The following is a 23,189-nucleotide window of genomic DNA, read 5'->3' as shown; positions in this document are numbered from 1 at the left end:
AAATGAAATCTTACCAAGTGTTATTAATCTTATATTAAGATTAAAACATCTATTTGGTATTGTTTTTAGTATGAAAAGACTTACCTAGCGCCCTCTCAAAAGAACATTTTGACTTAATTTAAGAAGACTTTGACTTATTTTAAGGAGTCTTATCAAGACAACTTTGCTCAACGCACTGGCAGACAAATTTGCTTGTTTTTAGGACACATTTGCTTAACGCACTGGCAGACAAATTTGCTTGTTTTCAGGATGAGATGTCTTAAAATAAGTAAAACTTTTTTTAAATTAAGTCAAATGTTTTCACAAGAAAGCGCTAGGTAAATCTCTTTATGCTTTTTTTATCTTGATATAATAATATTCATCTATGACAAGGTAAACTCGGTTTTGCATTCTATGACCCCTTTAATAACACTTGGTGAGATTTTGTTAGATAAGCAGTTTTTGCAGTGTGGTTCTTTAAAACTTTCATTTGGATTCTTTTTAGCATTTAAAGCATTACACATAACTTGGTGTAACGGTGGTGTCATGCAACCAAAATGAAATAGTTTGACAAACATTAAGAAAACATAGTCTAAAATGCTTTAGACAATTAAGGAATGATCTGCTGACTTTAAAAAAAATAGTTGCCTAGATAATAAGTCAACTGTATAGCTTCCTGATATTTACATATTCATCTGTATATCTTTACCGTTATTTGCAACTTCTTTTGGAAAATGGCCCCCATACCCCTCCCATCCCTTGCAAGGACCGTCCAGTGTTATGCTCTCTCCTTGCCACCACCCACCCACCCAAACCCCACTTAGCGGACGGAATATGAAGTGAACTCATAATGACGTCATGTGTAACATAGCCAGAACATAAATGCCTACCTATTCAAAGACAAATATCATTAAATCACAGAAAACATTACAACAGTGAAATCAGTATCGCTTCATGAAAACTGTAGTATGTCTGCACAACTTCAACAACAACATCTTCTGTGCCTTTAACGTAAACATGATCTATTAATGTACCTTTTTCAGTTGTAGCTGCTTGCACATGTTGAGTGTATCCATGCCGTTCCAGTAACTTGAGAATTGTAGATGATACAAAGATATCCTCATTGAAGTCTCCCATGATGAGTTTCCTCCCTGGATGATTCTCAAGTTCAAAGATGACCTGTAATAACTGTTCTCGAAACATGTCAGTCTTATAAGAGCTGGGCCTGTACAACAAAGCAGCAGTCAAATTTGCATGAGGTATTTCAAAATACAGACATTCCAAATTGCATCTTTCTGGAACTGACACCTGCACGTCAATGTTTTCTGACCAATACAGACCAACTCCACCTCTTTGTTGTTGTTTCAGCGCTGCAAAGGCTGGCTCAGAGTCATCGTAACAGTTTCCTCTCGGATTGTGTTTGAAGACGTATCCTGGAAGTTGTGGCTCTTCTTCAGTGTCTACATTGAGCCACGTCTCTGTTAAGCAAATACAGTCAGCGTTCATGAGGGCTTTGTGGGATTGAACATCCTGAATGTGAGCATTCAAACTCTGTACATTGTGAAGTGCTACTGTGCACACAGGGTTCATGTTGGATGAAACAGACATTCCAAAGTTAAACTTAGGCAAGCTTTCCATAGCCGAATCTACTTTGTTATCACAAAATATGGCAGATTCTTTGAAGTCCTCAATTATCAGCCCACCGAGAGTTCTCACGCGACTCAACGCAACGTATGCTTGCCCTGGAGCAAAGATCTTCTTGAGTGATACAACAGCCCTTTCAACAGTAAGCCCTTGACATTTATGTACAGTTACTGACCAGGCCAGGCTAATCGGCAGTTGCCTTCGTACTCCACCATTATTAGCCACTTGTTCCTCTTGCACTTCCACTATCGTTGAACGCTCAGAAACCCTTTTTGCTTTTGACCTCTGGATCTTTCCTACATTAGGGTCTTCAAACTCCACATGGATAGCTGCAGGCATGTCATCGTCTTGTTGACTTTGAATAATTTCCACGACAGTGCCACATGCTCCGTTGACAAGGCCATCAGACACATCTATGTTTTTCTTCAACATGACCCTTGCTCCAACACCCAACATAACACATTTAGGCAAGCAAGAGTTGAAAACTTTTGTGTGAAAGCCAACTTTCCGTTCCATTCTTCCAGTTTTGGGATTTCGAACAAAGTCTTGAGCACGTATGCTGATTGCGTCTGGGCAGGTCTCTTGCAGTCTCCTCACGTTATATTCATCAACCTCTGCATTTGTAGCATACACATGAATGTCTGTAGATTCCTCACCAGTTTCACGCTGCCTCAGTGTGAGAACATCACAGTTGGTGAGAGGTTCGTTCTTTTTACGGACTCTGAGACGATTAAGCATTTCCGCAAATGCTGCATTTTCTTGTCTAACAACTTTAGTCAGTTCTGCAACCTCAAAGTTATTGTCCCACAGGTTGGCTCCTTTGTTTTCAGCAAAAAGAGGTGTTCCTTTCACAGGCTTGAGTTGGAAAAAATCACCCACACAAATCAGGGAAACTTTTGCAAACAAGGAATAATCACCAGTCTGCTTGATTTGACGCAGTCTACCATGAATGTAGGCCAAAAGACGGTGGTCGACCATGGACACTTCATCAATGATCAGAATTTGCAAGCTGCCCATTTTGGTTCGCAAAGAATTTACTTTCTCATCACCTAGTGGTTGATATGGCAGTTTGACATTTGCACCAATGGAGAATGTATTGTGAATTGTTGCAGCACCAATGTTATATGCAGCCACTCCTGTAGGTGCTGTTAGAAGCACAGTGAGATCCTCAGGATTTTCAGCAATCTGTGACAACAGCCTGGTAGATTCGTAATGTATCGCTTTGATTAAATGACTTTTCCCCGTTCCTGCTCCACCAGTAATGAATAATCGCAACGGTTCAGGATTTTGTCCAAACAGTTTCTGCAAACACCACTTACGAACAGCATAGAATATGGTAGACTGTTCTTCATTTAATGATCGTAATAAATGCAATGCATCTTGTCTGGGCATTGACACATGATTTGTTTCCAAAGAGCATGTAGTCTGTGGGTTTGCTGTCAGGTCAGGAATGAGTTTGTCATCATCATCACCTTCATCATCTACAACTTTTTCTTTCATCAGATCCAAACAACGAAGACGCTCCCTTTCTGTTTCAGGACATATCTGAGCCCAGGCATCTTCTAAATCAATTTTGTCTTCCAGCAACTGTTTAGCTCTGTCAATCTCATCACTTTCTTTTTCAAATAAAGCTTTGTTGGTATCCACAATCGACTGCACTCTTTGAACATCAACACCACATTTCACTGCACCATTTTTATAGAAATGTTCATATGTATCAAACTGGGGCGGTTTGAGGTGATAGTCTTCAAAGTAAGGCAGAAACAGTTGCAGCAACGAATGGAAGTACTTTTCAGGGTTTTTTGTGGGTGAAAATCTGGGATACCTCACAACAGCAGGTTCAGTTCGGGTCCTTCTTTTCACAAAGCCACAGTTGTTGTTGAGCTGTATTATGTCATGTGAATCTCTTTCAGTCGGAACCTGTGACTTTGATAGAACTCTGTATTCAGAACAAAAACTGGCCAGGCATAAATCCTCAAATTGTTCATTCTGGGGTCTGCTCTTATACCTCTCAATCACATTGGTCATCCAAATGCTGCTTTCATCATTACACTGTTGGAATTGGGCTTTAGTTTGGAGGACATGCAACGGTAAACTCATCCTAACAGGATTATCACCAACTGGAATAAACTGTACGTCACGAGAGCATTCTTTCAAGTGCATGTGTGTTAATCGATACACTGCCTCTTGGGCTGAAACTTCTCTGTTGTGTAGGTAAACACTTCCAAGCTGTTTGAATGCTGCTTTTGCATCAAGGTTGCCATTCATTGATTCGTCTTGGGCACGTTGTAAGAGCAAACCCATTTCTTGTTCTGCTTTTGTGATATACGACAGTATGTAGACCACAACTGAAAAGGCATCTGTGACATACTGGATATCCATATTGCCTTGCCAAGCACGGAGTAAGTCTTTGTTGTACTGGTTCACCCAAATGTCTCCAGGATTTCGTTTCAGGACAATGCTTTTCTTTTTGGAACATATGTTGTACGCCTTTTCAAACAAACCTTGATCTATCCCAAGAGACTCAAAAAATGCATCAGCTGTATCAAAATTCATGTCAGGCATGGTCAACGCAGTTTTAACATTCTTTATTATTGCACCCGCACTTGTATTGTCATCATTGCCATTCAAGTCCTCACAGTTACCGCCTCTTGTGATGAAAGTACAGCTTGATGGTGGACGTGGGAAGTTGAACCTGCACACTGTGTTTTTCTTGCGGCAAGTCTTAGAGTGTCTTGTGCTGTGCCTCTGTACGCTGCTCACAACCTCATAAAGCTCTGCATCTGTTTCTGGTGGCATTTCACAGGTGATGTATGTATCTATGAACTGTGCCACTTCATCATCACTCTCTTTATCAATCTTGGGAGCATTTTCAACCCAAAAGAGACAGTGGACATGAGGAGAACCACGCTGTTGAAATTCAACACGATAAAAGTAGTCCTTTATTTTCCCTATGGGTTCTGCTGGCGACATGATTACATCACGGAGAAAGCAATGCCATCGGTGATCAAACATTCTTGCCGCTGTGACAGGGTTTCGACGTATGAGTCCACATTTGTCAGACCAGTCAAGATCGTCAACAGATGTTTGTTTACCTTCTATTCTTAGAATAGAGTTCAGCATTTCAGGCCATCTCAAATCTGCAGAGCTAAAAGATGCAAAGAATGTGGGTATGGAGAGTTGTCTTATCATGGCAAATAAATCTTTCTGAACTGACATCCAGTATGGAGGTGTGCCACGAATTCCTCGTAAGAACTTGTATCCTTCGTCATTGCGCAATATTTTACTCAACGAGTCTGAGTTCAACAACATGTCTGATGATGCGTCTTTCAGAGAGGAATTGCCGCCACCTTTGCGTAATGCCACTGATACACCAGATACAACTTGATGCACCTCTGATATGTATTGTGCGTAAAAAATGAAGTCTGTGTTCTGTGCAAAACGCCCATCTGCATTCAGAATGCGTGTGTTCAGGTACCGTGACAGAGTTATTTTGGACTCTCTTTCATCATGGAATGTAGGTCCACCAGATGGATACAAAACAGGGAAACATTTTGCCTCATTGGTTTTATCGGACAACAACCTCACTGGACTGTTACCTTCACCTGGTGCCACATTAAGTATATCCTGAAAATTCTGATCAATGATCTCTGAACCCAGATCGACAGGTTGTAATGATGTATCTGACAAAAGCCCATTCTGGTCTTTGATATAAGTCACATCTTCCTCTGCTTCCTCTTCAGGAACATTTTCATCATCACTGTTATCAGGTGTTTCCTGTTTGGTACTTTTTTCATGCTGGTCAGTGCCATTCAAAGAGTTTACCCATTCGTCATTCATAGTCACATCACCGTACAACTTATTGTTTGCTATCAAATACCTCAGTGCATTTCTGACACGATCAGTGTGGACATACATGTACTCGTAATGACCTTTATATGTCAACTTGCGTTTCAGTTTCACTCTTATCATCTTGTCATCACATTCATTTCTTGGGAGTATATTTGTCACATTTGCGTTATTAACAGGAACAGAGACACAAGGACCATGGCAAGCTCTCTGGCGGCCTCGAGGCAAACACAACAGCTTCATGAAGGGAATGTGACGTGCAATGAGATGTTGTTCCAAAGAGTTAAGACATTTGAGTTCAGCTGGAATATCATCCAAATGCATGTTGTTGGTAACACTCTCTTCAGGAAGTTTTCCTCCAAGTATTTTACGATGACATGTATGGCAAATCCATAATTTGCTTGATGGACTATCAGACAAATGACATTTCTGTTCACATTCAACATCACACACATGTAAATATTGCAACGTTATGCATCTATTAGCCAATGCAGCCACTTCTGCTCCTTTGCTTTCATAGCAATGTCTTTTACACTCAACCACCTGCTTCCTGAAGAGTGAACGATGACATACTGAGCATACATATTCAGGACCACAGCTGACCTCCTGACGAAAATGATCAATTGCCAGATCAATGTCTTCCTGTTTCTTCTGCCATGTTGAATAACGATCACGACTTCTTTTGATTTTATTTATACGGATGTTTTCATTTTCTTGATACTTACTCTTGTTATGCTCTTTAATTTTGTTCTGGAATCCAATGTTTTTCTTGTATTTTGTCCGACTATAGTCACGGACAAGAGTATGAAATGTTGCGTTTGTGTTATATTTACTTGTAGAATATTTACGTACGCTTGCTTGAAAGGAATGATTGTTCTTGTATGTCATTTTAGAGAGGTCACGTGCCAATTTCTGAAACTCCACATTTGTTCTGTACTTATTCATGGAATAATCACACTTGTATTTCTGAAACCCTGGATCTGTTTTGTATTTTTTTAAAGAATTCTTACGAGAACACTCACGCTTATTCTGATTGATAAACTCATCTTTGTGATATTTATCTTTAAGACTTTCAAGTTTTCTTTCTCTGTAATCACTGTCATTGTGGTATCGCTGGCGATCTTTCTTTGCTCTCACGTTTTCTGATTCATCTATCAACTTTCTTTTTCGTGTTGACCTCAACTTGTCATCAATCTTTACAGGCTGGCATGTTCCTGCGCAACGTCTTGCATCTTTGTGGTGAACACATGTTACAACTTCATAATGACTGCCAGTGTGATTTAAATAGATGCAATTCTCTCTACATGTGTGTGAGTCTGCAGGTCTGTGCATATTCCATCTTCCATCATTGAAAGTAAAGATAGTTGTTTGCAACATGTCAGCAGCAGCAAAAATATCAATTTCTTTTGCCCATGAACCACAGTAATATATCCTTGATTTAGTGACATAATCCTGCACAGATGTGTATTCATCCCTCAGATATGTTTCAAATTTGGTGCCGTTTCTCTGAAGGTGTTGCACGACAGCCCGTCTTATTTTCAAATGCTTGTCTTCATTGTGGCAAATGCTAAAGGCTAGGCTGCGGTAAAAGCAATTCCCATCAGGTTTTATACTTTTTATCTTACAGGGACATCCCATGTCATCAATATCAGTTGTTGCCATTAGGCCTACATCAACATTTCCATTTTGAAGCCCTAAACATGTGCACAGTGCATTCTGGTCCTGACGAGTTAAAGGATTAAAAGCATGTTTGGGAACTCTTACATTACTTATAATGACATCATCAGTTGCCTGCACATCACAGTTTAAAGGTTGAAAAGACTGTTCGTGAGCACCTGCATCAATAACAATGACATCGTCTGTTGCAATTTTGTTTTGCTTAACACCCTTACTCAGAACTTGTCTCAAAACGTCACTGTAGAGTGGTCTACTGTTTACATTAGAACAAGCATTTGTGTCTGGTATGGTCTGTGAACACTCTGTGCCACTTGTGAAATTGGCTGCAACTGTAGACGACCCACTTACAACTCGTTCACACACTTTAGGCTTACACTTCACATCGCTGTAGAGTGGATAGAAACTTGCAGAGCTCGTTGAACAGCTGGATGGATCGTTCATCTGGGCGTTGGCATTAGTTATTACGGTGACTCCAGTTACCTCAAACCTTGGTGTGCTTATGCCAAAAGATCGTGCAAAGTCATAAACAAATGTGACCAGGGAGTGTATAGAGCTGAAGTATGCAACACAACTTGTCCTCTCACCTTTCTGGTTGATGTTTCTGTTAGCATGTGAATCAACAAACGCAAACCTTGCTCCTGCATTCACTACAGCACATGTGTTGGCACAAATGGTTAACAAACAAGCATCATTGCTAAACAGCGCCCGCTGCAGTGCTACATCAAAAGGCATGGCAACATCACGTAAAGCATCATCATAGTCATCAACCTGAATAAATCCAGTGTAAGAATCAGCAAAGTTTATTGAGAAATCACAATTCCACACTTCATATTGCCTAGGCAATTCAGACACAGCAATGTAACCCCTTCCTTGGTCTCTTATTTTACCCTGTGCACTCATTGACCTGTAAAGAACAGTTCCCTTAATCAAAACATCATCAAGATCTCGAGTTTCCCAACTCCATACGTTCTTCATCTTGGACTTCAAAACAGCAGTCAAACTGATGGCACCACACTGCTTGTTGCGCACATTTCCAAACCGTGAATCGCCTTGATGAAAGGACCCCATCAGCACAGATCTCTCTGGGAAGTTAACAGATTCATTCAAAGAACAACAATCAGTAGCATTATTTTCTTTCACATTACTTGACAATGAGTTTACAACAGAGTCATGGCACATATTCAGAGAGTTGGTAGAGTTTGTTTGAGAGTTGGTAGAGTTTGCTTGTATTGCGTCCGAAGACTGTAACTGGCATTGTAACTGGCATTGTAACTGGCATTGTAACTGGCAGTCCGAAGACTGTATAGCGTCCGAAGACTGTGTGTGGGCTTTTTTACGAGGACGCCCAACCTCGTCACAGGAGACCAAGTCAACCTGCGCCACCGGGGACCTCTTGCTCGGCACCTGTAACACAGAAAACCCATCATAAGGTTACCAAGTCTAACATATCATACTTCTTTAATAATTTCATCATTAAAGCAACTAATATACACATACTTTCAGAACAGTAATGTATATATATTTAGATCATAAATATTCAGCAACTTCTTAAAAGGAAATATGGCGAGTTTTCATATAGATCTCCGTTTCTCATGGGTCACTGAGTACTGTTGTTATGAAACAAAACAATCAGTTTTACCTAGCTCGAGTTGCTAAAACCAGCAGCCAACGGTAAAAACAAACATTTTCATTTTTTGTACCGACAATACTTGGTCACCTTGAGAAACGTAGATCTATGTAAGCACTCGCTGGATTTCTCCTTTAAATTAGACATGCAGCACATCCTTCATTAAAATCAATTACATTCAAAATGTAAGCGGCATATTTCAAGCAAACATAAAAACTACTGTAAATAAGAATTGGGAGAAACATATCAAATGTGTCCAACATTACATGTTTCCTATTAAACACTCATAATACATCAGGACAGATAGTAAAGCTCAACAGCCTGACCTCAGTGGACCTCAAGTCAGCCTTTCTCTTCTTGGCCGCCCTGGACCGCTTGCTTGGACACGGCATCTGCAAAACACACAGAAAACACATCAGAAATATCATACAGTTACCACTAATACTTTCATCAGTTCTGATAAACAGGCAATAACAATGTACATATTTACATCATAAAGACTCTTTAACTTCTGAACTTAAGACAGGGCTCTACATTTAAAAAAAAAAAATTCCAGGAGCACTTATGCGCCCAAGTTAAAAGATTTAAGGGCACAGAAAAAAATCTGGTTGCACAGTCGGTTCTGTACTTAACTTACACATAATGTAACATTGCACTGCAGCTAACAGTTAAACATGCCAGTACACCAATTGCGAACAATAAAAATGACTGGCATACCTGCCTACTTTATTTTCAATCCGTTATATTTTTCTGCATTTTGTTAATGTAAAATAATTGCATTGGCGTAGCCCATTTGCATTTAGCCTGTATGTCAAGTATCTTGCCAAATGTAATTTATTTATTTGTGAATCCATCCGTAGCAAATCCAAATATGCCTATGGTGACCTATCTGACTGCATACTGCCCACTACTAAAACCAGGACTAACGCCAATTTTCTTTTCCACAAAAACCAACATAGTCTAATCAAGGATATTTATATTTTTTTGAAATATTTGCCTTGATGGGGGCAGTAGGCAAATGTTACTTTCAATTTGCACTTCCTGCTAGGGTAGGCCACACTGCATTTATCAAAAGGGGTGATATGTAGCTTTATAGCTATTATTAATCTGCTAAACAAATTAACATCTGGAGGATTGTTACATACCACTAAGCCTACACACAACTACCATGAAATGGAACCTGTTGCACACATTTACAGCTACACCCTAGTTAGGCATACACATTCTTGACCTAAAGTACAAAGCATACGAGACAGGAATAAAACTAATCCAAGCTCAGGATGAGCAACTACGTGAGCATCTCTGTCCAAAGCCCAGCAACCCACTTCAACCTGCATCCCGGTATACAAATCAGACTATTAACCAAATGTTAGGATTAACTTCCAATACAGCAGTGATGTTTCCCTCTACACCTCTTAAATCCTCCTTCCTTGCTTTCATATGCATGCCACACCACATTCATCCATAACCCAAATAATACCACACATCACCACTGAAAACTACTGCAGGAGTCCCTGCAGTGATTCTCATGACTTTCTACTCTGAGGCCATAGAAATTACTCTGAATCAGCGCATATCAGTGTAATATACTAGCTTTTCTGTCCAGAACTGTAAGGCATTTCAATGCCATACACAAGGCCGAGCACAGCTGTAATTATTCCAGATCAACATATGGCATATTTCTTACTAGCATTACGGTTTTACATTTTGCAGGCAATGCAGCATAAAAGTTTCAAAATTTCCCTAGAAGTTGTACACAAAAGCCCTGAAACATTTAACACTTACCTTCAATTAACTTGCTCAAAAAGGAATCCAAAATCTGGAAAACATTTAACATATATAGTTTATGAAAGATACAAACTTAGCATTTACAATTACATAGATATGTACTTTGAGCTTACAAACGAGTGATTTTGCTTGTAATTGTAAAAGAGTATTTCAGCCGTAACCTACGAATTCATAGCTATGATTTTAGCAGCCTCGGTCACATTCCACCCAAACAAGACCAATTTAACCTAGGATAACTTCACATCCTCTGTTTAAGATCAATTAAATTACTTAATTTGTTAAGAATTGTACATAGTTACCTGCCTTTACACACGGTGTACATGAAACGGAGCCATACATTTGTTTAATCAACTCCTACAGGTTTGCTATGTTCTCCCGCAGCTATAACTTAGCTGCTAGAAGTCTGTCTCTGATTTAGCAGAGAATGTCTAAATGGGCTCTGCTAACATTAAGGTTAACTTGCATTCCAAACGGCTTTCAAGATCAGACATGACTCCAAAACTCAACCAAGGTTATAGTACCGAAAAACGTTTTCCAACACAGTTAGAATCTATTCAAAATGAGTTCAGTTAACGTTACCACAAAGTTAATTGCTCACAATCAAATGTGCCTAACAACGTTAGCCTGCATCATGGCGTGAAGCATCATGCCAGCATGATGTAAACTTAATTCGACGATACAACGTATTTCATGAGATAACGGCCAGTTCTCAACACATTGCCTGCTTCCATAGGATAATATGTTTTATGTAACGTTAGGCTATTAAAGTTACTAATTCATTTTTACACAATTGCTACCTTTCCTGTCTGCCTAACTTTAACGTTAACGTTTGTCGTTCATAGTGTGACACTAAAACGTTAGCTGCTAACACATTTAACAAAGGTGGCTCTCCAGATGCACCTCAGCTAGACATATTTTCATATTTTTGTGTGCCTATTCTGTTATAAGTAGATCAAAACCAAATATACAGACATATCAATTCATTTTCTGGAGACGTTAACTTTGCGTCTTACCTCGACAGTTGTAGTCAGCTAAAAGAAAGATGGTAGATGTCACAGACGAGATACGGGATGACACTCGTCACAATAAAAGTCCCTACTTCATTTGCCATTCTCGACATCAAAATATTTCCACACAGAACACAAAATACATTTGATGCAAAGGTTAGAGATTACAGGTGATAGGTTAAAAAACAAATATCACCATGAAACTTAACTACCATGAAACGTATTACTATCATAAAAAACATCATTGTTGTATTGCAAGTTTTCTGAAATCTCATATCCAGACTCAGCAAATCAGGCAATATCTGCATAAAATGTGGTAGGCCTAATTTGCATGATTAAAAAAAAGAAATGTGAATAAAGGATAAAGTCAGACAAAAATATTTGTATTTTATTGACATTACATAGGCTCCAACATTTGGTAACAGTCACACCATTATTGCACCCAACATATATCTGAAAACACATCTGATTGAAGCTGTATCGTAACCAAACTTAGTATACAGACTACTGACCCAATCAGGAGGATGCTCAACAAATTTGGTGACCTTTGACCTCTAGGGGGCACTGCAATTAAGAAAAATGCCTTTTGGCCTGTAGCTGCTGTTGTGCTTAGAATTAAAACGCACTAGTGGTGTCTGACAATACTGTGGAAGGTCCTTAGGTCAACAGAGGACAACTTGTGACATCAACATAATTGTTTGGCCGCCATATTGGATTTAATCAAAAACACGAATAAGTATTCGCAAGTCACAACTTTCAGCTGATCCTCACCAAAATTGGCAGAGACCATCTTCAGACCATGCCTGATCAGTGTATTTTTTTCTGGAACAATTGATTGAAGCGTTCGCCTGTAACAGCCAATCGAAATTTGTGGCGAAGCCGCCAAACAGGAAGTGAGCTCATATCTCAGCAACGCTTTCATGTATCAAAACCAAACTTAGTACATGGTCCTCAGGACCAATCAGGAGGACGCTCAATAAATTTGTTAACCTTTGACCTCTAGGGGGCTCTGGAATTGGCAAAAATGTATTTTGGCCTGTAGTTGCTGCATTATTCTGCAATGGAGGTCAATGGCAGCCCATAAAACCGTTTGGTTCATCCTGATGATGCACAAATAATTTGGTGACCTTTGACCTCTATGGGGGCATTGAAATCACAGCAAGCATGATCATATCTCAATCGATCTTTTATTTTTGATGTGAAACTAATGACAGCGAGTTCCATCCAGTTAATTCTAATGCATGCCGTGCGTGCAAGGGTGGGGCAGGGTGGGACGGGCAGGGGCGATTGCGGCGGTGGGTTGACTGGGTGAGGGGGCGGCGACACTCAGCCCTGGTTCAGCCACACAAAATCAGTTATGTTTTGATGTGAAACTTGACCTTGTAACTCAGCCAATCTTGGGTTGTTTGGCATGGAACTTGCTGTGACTGCTTAATGCTATATGCCTGATGCCACGGCATTGAGTTGCATGGCAAATCTGGCCTGCTGAACCTTCTGCTTGGCCCCCTCATTGCTGCTTGCAGCTATATTTGGGGGCCAAGCAGCGAAGCTGCGAGGCAACCATTGTGTTTCTATTTGTTCTTATTATTATTGGGGGCCAAGCAGCGAAGCTGCGAAGGCACCCATTGTGTTTCTATTTGTTCTTATTATTATTATTATTATTATTATTCCGCCATTGAAGTCAATGGCAGCCCATAGAACCGTCTGGTGAAAAGTTGTGAAATTTGGCACACTGATTAGGGATAGTCCCATAATTAATTTCACCAAGTTTCATACCGGCACCTTGAGCGCTCTAGCGCCACCAACAGGCCAAAGTTGGACTTGCGTTCACGCACGTAACTTCTGACCTGTTTACCCGATTGTCAAAAATGAGGTATCGTTGGAATCCTTGGACCAAGCCAAGTTCAACGCACCCTATGACGTCATTTTCCGCCATGATGGATTTTCCGCCATATTGGATTTTAGTGAAAGTGAAACTAAAACTTCACAGGTCACAAATTTTGTCCGATCGTCACCAAACTTGACACACATGCTCTTCAGACCAAGCCGCACAAAAGTTATTCTTTTTCGTCTTCGGAACTAAAACCGTTCGCGCGTAACAGCCAATCGAAATTTGCGGCGAAGCCGCCAAACAGGAAGTGAGCTCATATCTCAGCAACACATTCATCTATCATAACCAAACTTAGTCCATGGACTCAGGACCCAATCAGGGGGACGCTCAAGAAATCTGGTGACCTTTGACCTCTAGGGGGCGCTGTAATTAAGAAACATGCCTTTTGGCCTGTAGCTGCTGTTGTGCTTAGAATTAAAACACACTAGTGGTGTCTGGTAATACTGTTGGAGGTCCTTAGGCCGACCCAAGACGACTTGTGATGTCATCGTAATTGATTCGGCCGCCATATTGGATTTAATCAAAAACACGTACACATTTTTGCAGGTCACAAATTTCATCTGTTCTTCACCAAAATTGGCAGAGACCATCTACAGACCATGCCTGATGAGTGCATTGCTTTCTGGAACAATTGACAGAAGCATTGACCTGTACCAGCCAATCGAAATTTGCGGTGAAGCCGCCAAACAGGAAGTGATTTCATATCTCAGCAACGCTTTCATGTATCAAAACCAAATTTAGTACATGTACCTCAGACCCCATCGGGAGGACGCTCAAGAAATTTGGTGACATTTGACCTCTAGGGGGCTCCGTAATTGACAAAAATGCATTTTGGCCAGTAGTTGCTGATGCGCATTATTTTGCAATGGAAGTCAATGGCAGCCCATAGAACCGTCTGGTAAAAAGTTATACAATTATGCACACTAATTGGGGACAGTCCAATAATTCATTTCACCAAGTTTCATACCGGCACCTTGAGCGCTCTAGCGCCACCAACAGGCCAAAGTTGGACTTGCGTTCACGCACGTAACTTCTGACCTGTTGACCCGATTGTCAAAAATGAGGTATCGTTGGAATCCTTGGACCAAGCCGAGTTCAACACACCCTATGACGTCATTTTACGCCATGATGGATTTTCCGCCATATTGGATTTTAGTGAAAGTGAAACTAAAACTTCACAGGTCACAAATTTTGTCCGATCGTCACCAAACTTGACACACATGCTCTTCAGACCAAGCCGCACAAAAGTTATTCCTTTTCGTCTTCGGACCTAAAACCGTTCGCGCGTAACAGCCAATCGAAATTTGCGGCGAAGCTGCCAAACAGGAAGTGAGCTCATATCTCAGCAACCCATTCATCTATCATAAGCAAACTTAGTCCATGGACTCAGGACCCAATCAGGGGGACGCTCAAGAAATCTGGTGACCTTTGACCTCTAGGGGGCGCTGTAATTAAGAAACATGCCTTTTGGCCTGTAGCAGCAGTTGTGCTTAGAATTAAAACCCATTAGTGGTGTCTGGTACTACTGTTGAAGGTCCTTAGGCCGACCCAAGCCAACTTGTGATGTCATCGTAATTGATTCGGCCGCCATATTGGATTAAATCAAAAACACAAAAAAAGTTTTGGCAGGTCACAAATTTCATCTGTTCCTCACCAAAATTGGCAGAGACCATCTTCAGACCATGCGTGATGAGTGCATTGCTTTCTGGAACAATTGACAGAAGCTTTGGCCTGTACCAGCCAATCAAAATTTGCGGCGAAGCCGCCAAACAGGAAGTGATTTCATATCTCAGCAGCGCTTTCATGTATCAAAACCAAACTTAGTAAATGTACCTCAGACCACATCGGGAGGACGCTCAAGAAATTTGGTGACATTTGACCTCTAGGGGGCTCCGTAATTGACAAAAATGCATTTTGGCCAGTAGTTGCTGATGCGCATTATTTTGCAATGGAAGTCAATGGCAGCCCATAGAACCGTCTGGTAAAAAGTTATACAATTTTGCACACTAATTGGGGACAGTCCAATAATTCATTTCACCAAGTTTCATGCCGGCACCTCAAGCGCTCTAGCGCCACCAACAGGCCAAAGTTGGACTTGTGTTTACGGACGTAAGTTTTGACCTGTTGACCCGAATGGCAAAATGAGGTATCATTGGAATCCTTGGGCCAAGCCGAGTTCACACCCCCACACACCCTATGACGTCAATTTTTGACCTCTGTGTTTAAATCACAGCAAGTGTGATCATATCTCAGTCAATCTTTTATTTTTGATGTGAAACTGATGACAGCAAGTTCCATCTAGTTCATTCTAATGTGTGCGTGCAAGGGTGGGACGGGGTGGGATGGGCAGGGGCAGTTGCGGCGGTGGGCGGGCTGGGGGAGGGGGCGGCGACACTCAGCCCTGGTTCAGCCCCACAAAATCAGTTATGTTTTGATGTGAAACTTGACCTTGTAACTCAGCCAATCTTGGGTTGTATGGCATGGAACTTGCTGTGACTGCTTAAGGCTATATGTCTGATGCAACGGCATTGACTTACATGGTTAATCTGGCCTGCTGAACTCACTGCTTGGCCCCCTCATTGCTGCTTGCAGCTATATTTATTATTATTATTCCGCCATTGAAGTCAATGGCAGCCCATAGAACCGTCTGGTGAAAAGTTGTGAAATTTGGCACACTGATTAGGGATAGTCCCATAATTAATTTCACCAAGTTTCATACCGGCACCTTGAGCGCTCTAGCGCCACCAACAGGCCAAAGTTGGACTTGCGTTCACGCACGTAACTTCTGACCTGTTGACCCGATTGTCAAAAATGAGGTATCGTTGGAATCCTTGGACCAAGCCGAGTTCAACGCACCCTATGACGTCATTTTCCGCCATGATGGATTTTCTGCCATATTGGATTTTAGTGAAAGTGAAACTAAAACTTCACAGGTCACAAATTTTGTCCGATCGTCACCAAACTTGACACACATGCTCTTCAGACCAAGCCGCACAAAAGTTATTCTTTTTCGTCTTCGGAACTAAAACCGTTCGCGCGTAACAGCCAATCGAAATTTGCGGCGAAGCCGCCAAACAGGAAGTGAGCTCATATCTCAGCAACCCATTGATCTATCATAACCAAACTAAGTCCATGGACTCAGGACCCAATCAGGGGGACACTCAAGAAATTTGGTGACCTTTGACCTCTAGGGGGCGCTGTAATTAAGAAACATGCCTTTTGGCCTGTAGCTGCAGTTGTGCTTAGAATTGAAACCCACTAGTGGTGTCTGGTACTACTGTTGAAGGTCCTTAGGCCGACCCAAGCCAACTTGTGATGTCATCGTAATTGATTCGGCCGCCATATTGGATTTAATCAAAAACACGTACACGTTTTTGCAGGTCACAAATTTCAGCGGATCCTCACCAAAATTGGCAGAGACCATCTACAGACCATGCCTGATGAGTGCATCACTTTCTGGAACAATTGACAGAGGCATTGGCCTGTACCAGCCAATCAAAATTTGCGGCGAAGCCGCCAAACAGGAAGTGATGTCATATCTCAGCAACGCTTTCATGTATCAAAACCAAACTTAGTACATGTACCTCAGACCACATCGGGAGGATGCTCAATAAATTTGGTGACATTTGACCTCTAGGGGGCTCCGTAATTGACAAAAATGCATTTTGGTCAGTAGTTGCTGATGCGCATTATTTTGCAATGGAAGTCAATGGCAGCCCATAGAACCGTCTGGTAAAAAGTTATACAATTTTGCACACTAATTGGGGACAGTCCAATAATTCATTTCACCAAGTTTCATGCCGGCACCTCAAGCGCTCTAGCGCCACCAACAGGCCAAAGTTGGACTTGTGTTTACGGACGTAACTTTTGACCTGTTGACCCGAATGGCAAAATGAGGTATCATTGGAATCCTTGGGCCAAGCCGAGTTCAACACACCCTATGACGTCAATTGTTGACCTCTATGTTTAAATCACAGCAAGTGTGATCATATCTCAGTCAATCTTTTATTTTTGATGTGAAACTGATGACAGCAAGTTCCATCTAGTTCATTCTAATATGTGCGTGCAAGGGTGGGACTGGGTGGGATGGGCAGGGGCGGTTGCGGCGGTGGGCTGGCTGGGGGAGGGGGCGGCGACACTCAGCCCTGGTTCAGCCTCACAAAATCAGTTATGTTTTGATGTGAAACTTGACCTTGTAACTCAGCCAATCTTGGGTTGTATGGCATGGAACTTGCTGTGACTGCTTAAGGCTATATGTCTGATGCAACGGCATTGACTTACATGGTTAATCTGGCCTGCTGATCTCACTGCTTGGCCCCCTCATTGCTGCTTGCAGCTATATTTATTATTATTATTTAACATCTTTCTTCCGCCATGGGAGTCTATGGCAGCCCATAGAACCGTCTGGTAAAAAGTTGTGAAATTTGGCACACCGATTGGGGACAGGCCCATGATTAATTTCACCAAGTTTCATGTCGGCTCCTCGAGGGCTCTAGCGCCACCAACAGGCCAAAGTTGGACGTGCGTTCATGCACGTAACTTTTGACCTGTTGATCCGATTTTGAAAAATGAGGTACCGTTGGAATCCTTGGACCAAGCCGAGTTCAACGCACCCTATGATGTCATTTTCCGCCATGATGGATTTTCCGCCATTTTGGATTTCATCAAAATCTCTTAAAACGTATCAGAGGTCACAAATTCTGTCCGATCGACACCAAACTTCACAGATATCATCTACAGACCATGCCTCATTAATGCATTGCTTTTTGTCTCCGGAACTAAAACCGTTCGCGCGTAACAGCCAATCGAAATTTGCGGCGAAGCCGCCAAACAGGAAGTGAGCTCATATCTCAGCAACCCATTGATCTATCATAACCAAACTTAGTCCATGGACTCAGGACCCAATCAGGGGGACGCACAAGAAATTTGGTGACCTTTGACCTCTAGGGGGCGCTGTAATTAAGAAACATGCCTTTTGGCCTGTAGCAGCAGTTGTGCTTAGAATTGAAACCCATTAGTGGTGTCTGGTACTACTGTTGAAGGTCCTTAGGCCGACCCAAGCCAACTTGTGATGTCATCGTAATTGATTCGGCCGCCATATTGGATTTAATCAAAAACACGTACGAATTTCCGCAGGGCACAAATTTCATCTGTTCCTCACCAAAATTGGCAGAGACCATCTTCAGACCATGCCTGATGAGTGCATTGCTTTCTGGAACAATTGAAAGAAGCTTTGGCCTGTACCAGCCAATCGAAATTTGCGGCGAAGCCGCCAAACAGGAAGTGATTTCATATCTCAGCAACGCTTTCATGTATCAAAACCAAATTTAGTACATGTACCTCAGACCCCATCGGGAGGACGCTCAAGAAATTTGGTGACATTTGACCTCTAGGGGGCACCGTAATTGACAAAAATGCATTTTGGCCAGTAGTTGCTGATGCGCATTATTTTGCAATGGAAGTCAATGGCAGCCCATAGAACCGTCTGGTAAAAAGTTATACAATTTTGCACACTAATTGGGGACAGTCCAATAATTCATTTCACCAAGTTTCATGCCGGCACCTCAAGCGCTCTAGCGCCACCAACAGGCCAAAGTTGGACTTGTGTTTACGGACGTAACTTTTGACCTGTTGACCCGAATGGCAAAATGAGGTATCATTGGAATCCTTGGGCCAAGCCGAGTTCACACCCCCACACACCCTATGACGTAAATTTTTGACCTCTGTGTTTAAATCACAGCAAGTGTGATCATATCTCAGTCCATCTTTTATTTTTGATGTGAAACTGATGACAGCAAGTTCCATCTAGTTCATTCTAATGTGTGCGTGCAAGGGTGGGACGGGGTGGGATGGGCAGGGGCGGTTGCGGCGGTGGGCTGGCTGGGGGAGAGGGCGGCGACACTCAGCCCTGGTTCAGCCCCACAAAATCAGTTATGTTTTGATGTGAAACTTGACCTTGTAACTCAGCCAATCTTGGGTTGTATGGCATGGAACTTGCTGTGACTGCTTAAGGCTATATGTCTGATGCAACGGCATTGACTTACATGGCAAATCTGGCCTGCTGATTTCACTGCTTGGCCCCCTCATTGCTGCTTGCAGCTATATTTGGGGGCCAAGCAGCGAAGCTGCGAAGCCCCATTGTGTTTCTATGATTTCTTACTATTATTATTATTATTTAACATCTTTCTTCCGCCATGGGAGTCTATGGCAGCCCATAGAACCGTCTGGTAAAAAGTTGTGAAATTTGGCACACCGATTGGGGACAGTCCCATGATTAATTTCACCAAGTTTCATGTCGGCTCCTCGAGGGCTCTAGCGCCACCAACAGGCCAAAGTTGGACGTGCGTTCACGCACGTAACTTTTGACCTGTTGATCCGATTTTGAAAAATGAGGTACCGTTGGAATCCTTGGACCAAGCCGAGTTCAACGCACCCTATGACGTCATTTTCCGCCATGATGGATTTTCCGCCATTTTGGATTTCATCAAAATCACTTAAAACGTATCAGAGGTCACACATTTTGTCCGATCGACACAAAACTTGACAGATATCATCTACAGACCATGCCTCATTAATGCATTGCTTTTTGTCTTCGGAACTAAAACCGTTCGCGCGTAACAGCCAATCGAAATTTGCGGCGAAGCCGCCAAACAGGAAGTGAGCTCATATCTCAGCAACCCATTGATCTATCATAACCAAACTAAGTACATGGACTCAGGACCCAATCAGGGGGACGCTCAAGAAATTTGGTGACCTTTGACCTCTAGGGGGCGCTGTAATTAAGAAACATGCCTTTTGGCCTGTAGCAGCAGTTGTGCTTAGAATTAAAACACACTAGTGGTGTCTGGTACTACTGTTGAAGGTCCTTAGGTCAACCCAAGCCAACTTGTGATGTCATCGTAATTGATTCGGCCGCCATATTGAATTTAATCAAAAACACGTACAAGTTTTCGCAGGTCACAAATTTCATCTGTTCTTCACCAAAATTGGTATAGACCATCTTCAGACCATGCCTGATGAGTGCATTGCTTTCTGGAACAATTGACAGAAGCATTGACCTGTACCAGCCAATCGAAATTTGCGGCGAAGCCGCCAAACAGGAAGTGATTTCATATCTCAGCAACGCTTTCATGTATCAAAACCAAACTTAGTACATGTACCTCAGACCACATCGGGAGGACGCTCAAGAAATTTGGTGACATTTGACCTCTAGGGGGCACCGTAATTGACAAAAATGCATTTTGGCCAGTAGTTGCTGATGCGCATTATTTTGCAATGGAAGTCAATGGCAGCCCATAGAACCGTCTGGTAAAAAGTTATACAATTTTGCACACTAATTGGGGACAGTCCAATAATTCATTTCACCAAGTTTCATGCCGGCACCTCAAGCGCTCTAGCGCCACCAACAGGCCAAAGTTGGACTTGTGTTTACGGACGTAACTTTTGACCTGTTGACCCGAATGGCAAAATGAGGTATCATTGGAATCCTTGGGCCAAGCCGAGTTCAACACACCCTATGACGTCAATTTTTGACCTCTGTGTTTAAATCACAGCAAGTGTGATCATATCTCAGTCAATCTTTTATTTTTGATGTGAAACTGATGACAGCAAGTTCCATCTAGTTCATTCTAATGTGTGCGTGCAAGGGTGGGACGGGCAGAGGCGGTTGCGGCGGTGGGCTGGCTGGGTGAGGGGGCGGCGACACTCAGCCCTGGTTCAGCCCCACAAAATCAGTTATGTTTTGATGTGAAACTTGACCTTGTAACTCAGCCAATCTTGGGTTGTATGGCATGGAACTTGCTGTGACTGCTTAAGGCTATATGTCTGATGCAACGGCATTGATTTACATGGTTAATCTGGCCTGCTGATCTCACTGCTTGGCCCCCTCATTGCTGCTTGCAGCTATATTTGGGGGCCAAGCAGCGAAGCTGCGAAGCCCCATTGTTTTTCTATGATTGGGGGCCAAGCAGCGAAGCTGCGAGGCAACCATTGTGTTTCTATTTGTTCTTATTATTATTATTATTATTCCGCCATTGAAGTCAATGGCAGCCCATAGAACCGTCTGGTGAAAAGTTGTGAAATTTGGCACACTGATTAGGGACAGTCCCATGATTAATGTCACCAAGTTTCATGATGGCACCTAGAGCACTCTAGCGCCACCAACAGGCCAAAGTTGGACTTGCGTTCACGCACGTAACTTCTGACCTGTTGACCCGATTGTCAAAAATGAGGTATCGTTGGAATCCTTGGACCAAGCCGAGTTCAACGCACCCTATGACGTCATTTTCCGCCATGATGGATTTTCCGCCATATTGGATTTTAGTGAAAGTGAAACTAAAACTTCACAGGTCACAAATTTTGTCTGATCGTCACCAAACTTGACACACATGCTCTTCAGACCAAGCCGCACAAAAGTTATTCTTTTTCGTCTTCGGAACTAAAACCGTTCGCGCGTAACAGCCAATCGAAATTTGCGGCGAAGCCGCCAAACAGGAAGTGAGCTCATATCTCAGCAACACATTCATCTATCATAACCAAACTTAGTCCATGGACTCAGGACCCAATCAGGGGGACGCTCAAGAAATCTGGTGACCTTTGACCTCTAGGGGGCGCTGTAATTAAGAAACATGCCTTTTGGCCTGTAGCTGCTGTTGTGCTTAGAATTAAAACACACTAGTGGTGTCTGGTAATACTGTTGGAGGTCCTTAGGCCGACCCAAGACGACTTGTGATGTCATCGTAATTGATTCGGCCGCCATATTGGATTTAATCAAAAACACGTACACATTTTTGCAGGTCACAAATTTCAGCGGATCCTCACCAAAATTGGCAGAGACCATCTACAGACCATGCCTGATGAGTGCATTGCTTTCTGGAACAATTGACAGAAGCATTGACCTGTACCAGCCAATCGAAATTTGCGGCGAAGCCGCCAAACAGGAAGTGATTTCATATCTCAGCAATGCTTTCATGTATCAAAACCAAATTTAGTACATGTACCTCAGACCCCATCGGGAGGACGCTCAAGAAATTTGGTGACATTTGACCTCTAGGGGGCTCCGTAATTGACAAAAATGCATTTTGGCCAGTAGTTGCTGATGCTCATTATTTTGCAATGGAAGTCAATGGCAGCCCATAGAACCGTCTGGTAAAAAGTTATACAATTATGCACACTAATTGGGGACAGTCCAATAATTCATTTCACCAAGTTTCATGCCGGCACCTCAAGCGCTCTAGCGCCACCAATAGGCCAAAGTTGGACTTGTGTTTACGGACGTAACTTTTGACCTGTTGACCCGAATGGCAAAATGAGGTATCATTGGAATCCTTGGGCCAAGCCGAGTTCAACACACCCTATGACGTCAATTGTTGACCTCTATGTTTAAATCACAGCAAGTGTGATCATATCTCAGTCAATCTTTTATTTTTGATGTGAAACTGATGACGGCAAGTTCCATCTAGTTCATTCTAATGTGTGCGTGCAAGGGTGGGACGGGGTGGGATGGGCAGAGGCGGTTGCGGCGGTGGGCTGGCTGGGGGAGGGGGTGGCGACACTCAGCCCTGGTTCAGCCCCACAAAATCAGTTATGTTTTGATGTGAAACTTGACCTTGTAACTCAGCCAATCTTGGGTTGTATGGCATGGAACTTGCTGTGACTGCTTAAGGCTATATGTCTGATGCAACGGCATTGACTTACATGGTTAATCTGGCCTGCTGAACTCACTGCT

General features: G+C 42.4%; 1 protein-coding gene and 1 long non-coding RNA gene across 3 annotated transcripts; both read right to left on the bottom strand.

Moving 5' to 3' along the window:
• Positions 1-940: 940 nt before the first annotated feature.
• On the bottom strand, positions 941-2,689 carry LOC121700845 (ATP-dependent DNA helicase PIF1-like). The gene is made up of 3 exons (XM_042084065.1): positions 2,280-2,689; positions 1,329-1,457; positions 941-1,167 (listed from the first exon to the last, which is right to left on the bottom strand). Exons 1-3 carry the CDS (start codon positions 2,638-2,640, stop codon positions 1,148-1,150), a joined length of 510 nt encoding a protein of 169 aa, XP_041939999.1. The 5' UTR covers positions 2,641-2,689; the 3' UTR covers positions 941-1,147.
• A 5,244-nt stretch (positions 2,690-7,933) lies between these two features.
• Positions 7,934-14,234, bottom strand: LOC121700846. Of its 2 annotated transcripts, XR_006027309.1 has the most exons (5): positions 14,213-14,234; positions 11,578-11,595; positions 10,562-10,595; positions 9,103-9,168; positions 7,934-8,553 (listed from the first exon to the last, which is right to left on the bottom strand). It is a non-coding gene; the product is annotated as an uncharacterized LOC121700846 (long non-coding RNA). The 2 variants fall into 2 exon arrangements; XR_006027308.1 differs by lacking the exon at positions 14,213-14,234 and having other exon boundaries at positions 11,578-11,646.
• Between the last annotated feature and the right edge of the window lie 8,955 nt (positions 14,235-23,189).

Source organism: Alosa sapidissima, unplaced genomic scaffold, assembly GCF_018492685.1.
Source record: "Alosa sapidissima isolate fAloSap1 unplaced genomic scaffold, fAloSap1.pri scaffold_420_ctg1, whole genome shotgun sequence".
Classification (NCBI taxonomy): Eukaryota; Metazoa; Chordata; class Actinopteri; order Clupeiformes; family Clupeidae; genus Alosa; species Alosa sapidissima.
This window is presented reverse-complemented; position numbering and strand designations above follow the sequence as displayed.

Coding starts and splice junctions, on each gene's coding strand:
- LOC121700845 (XM_042084065.1), bottom strand. CDS start 2,640: ATGGGCAGCTTGCAAATTCTGATCATTGATGAAGTGTCCATGGTCGAC. Junction 1,458..2,279: donor ACTGAGGCAGCGTGAAACTG/GTGAGGAATCTA, acceptor TTTGCTTAACAG/AGACGTGGCTCAATGTAGAC. Junction 1,168..1,328: donor GCTGAAACAACAACAAAGAG/GTGGAGTTGGTC, acceptor TTTCGAGAACAG/TTATTACAGGTCATCTTTGA.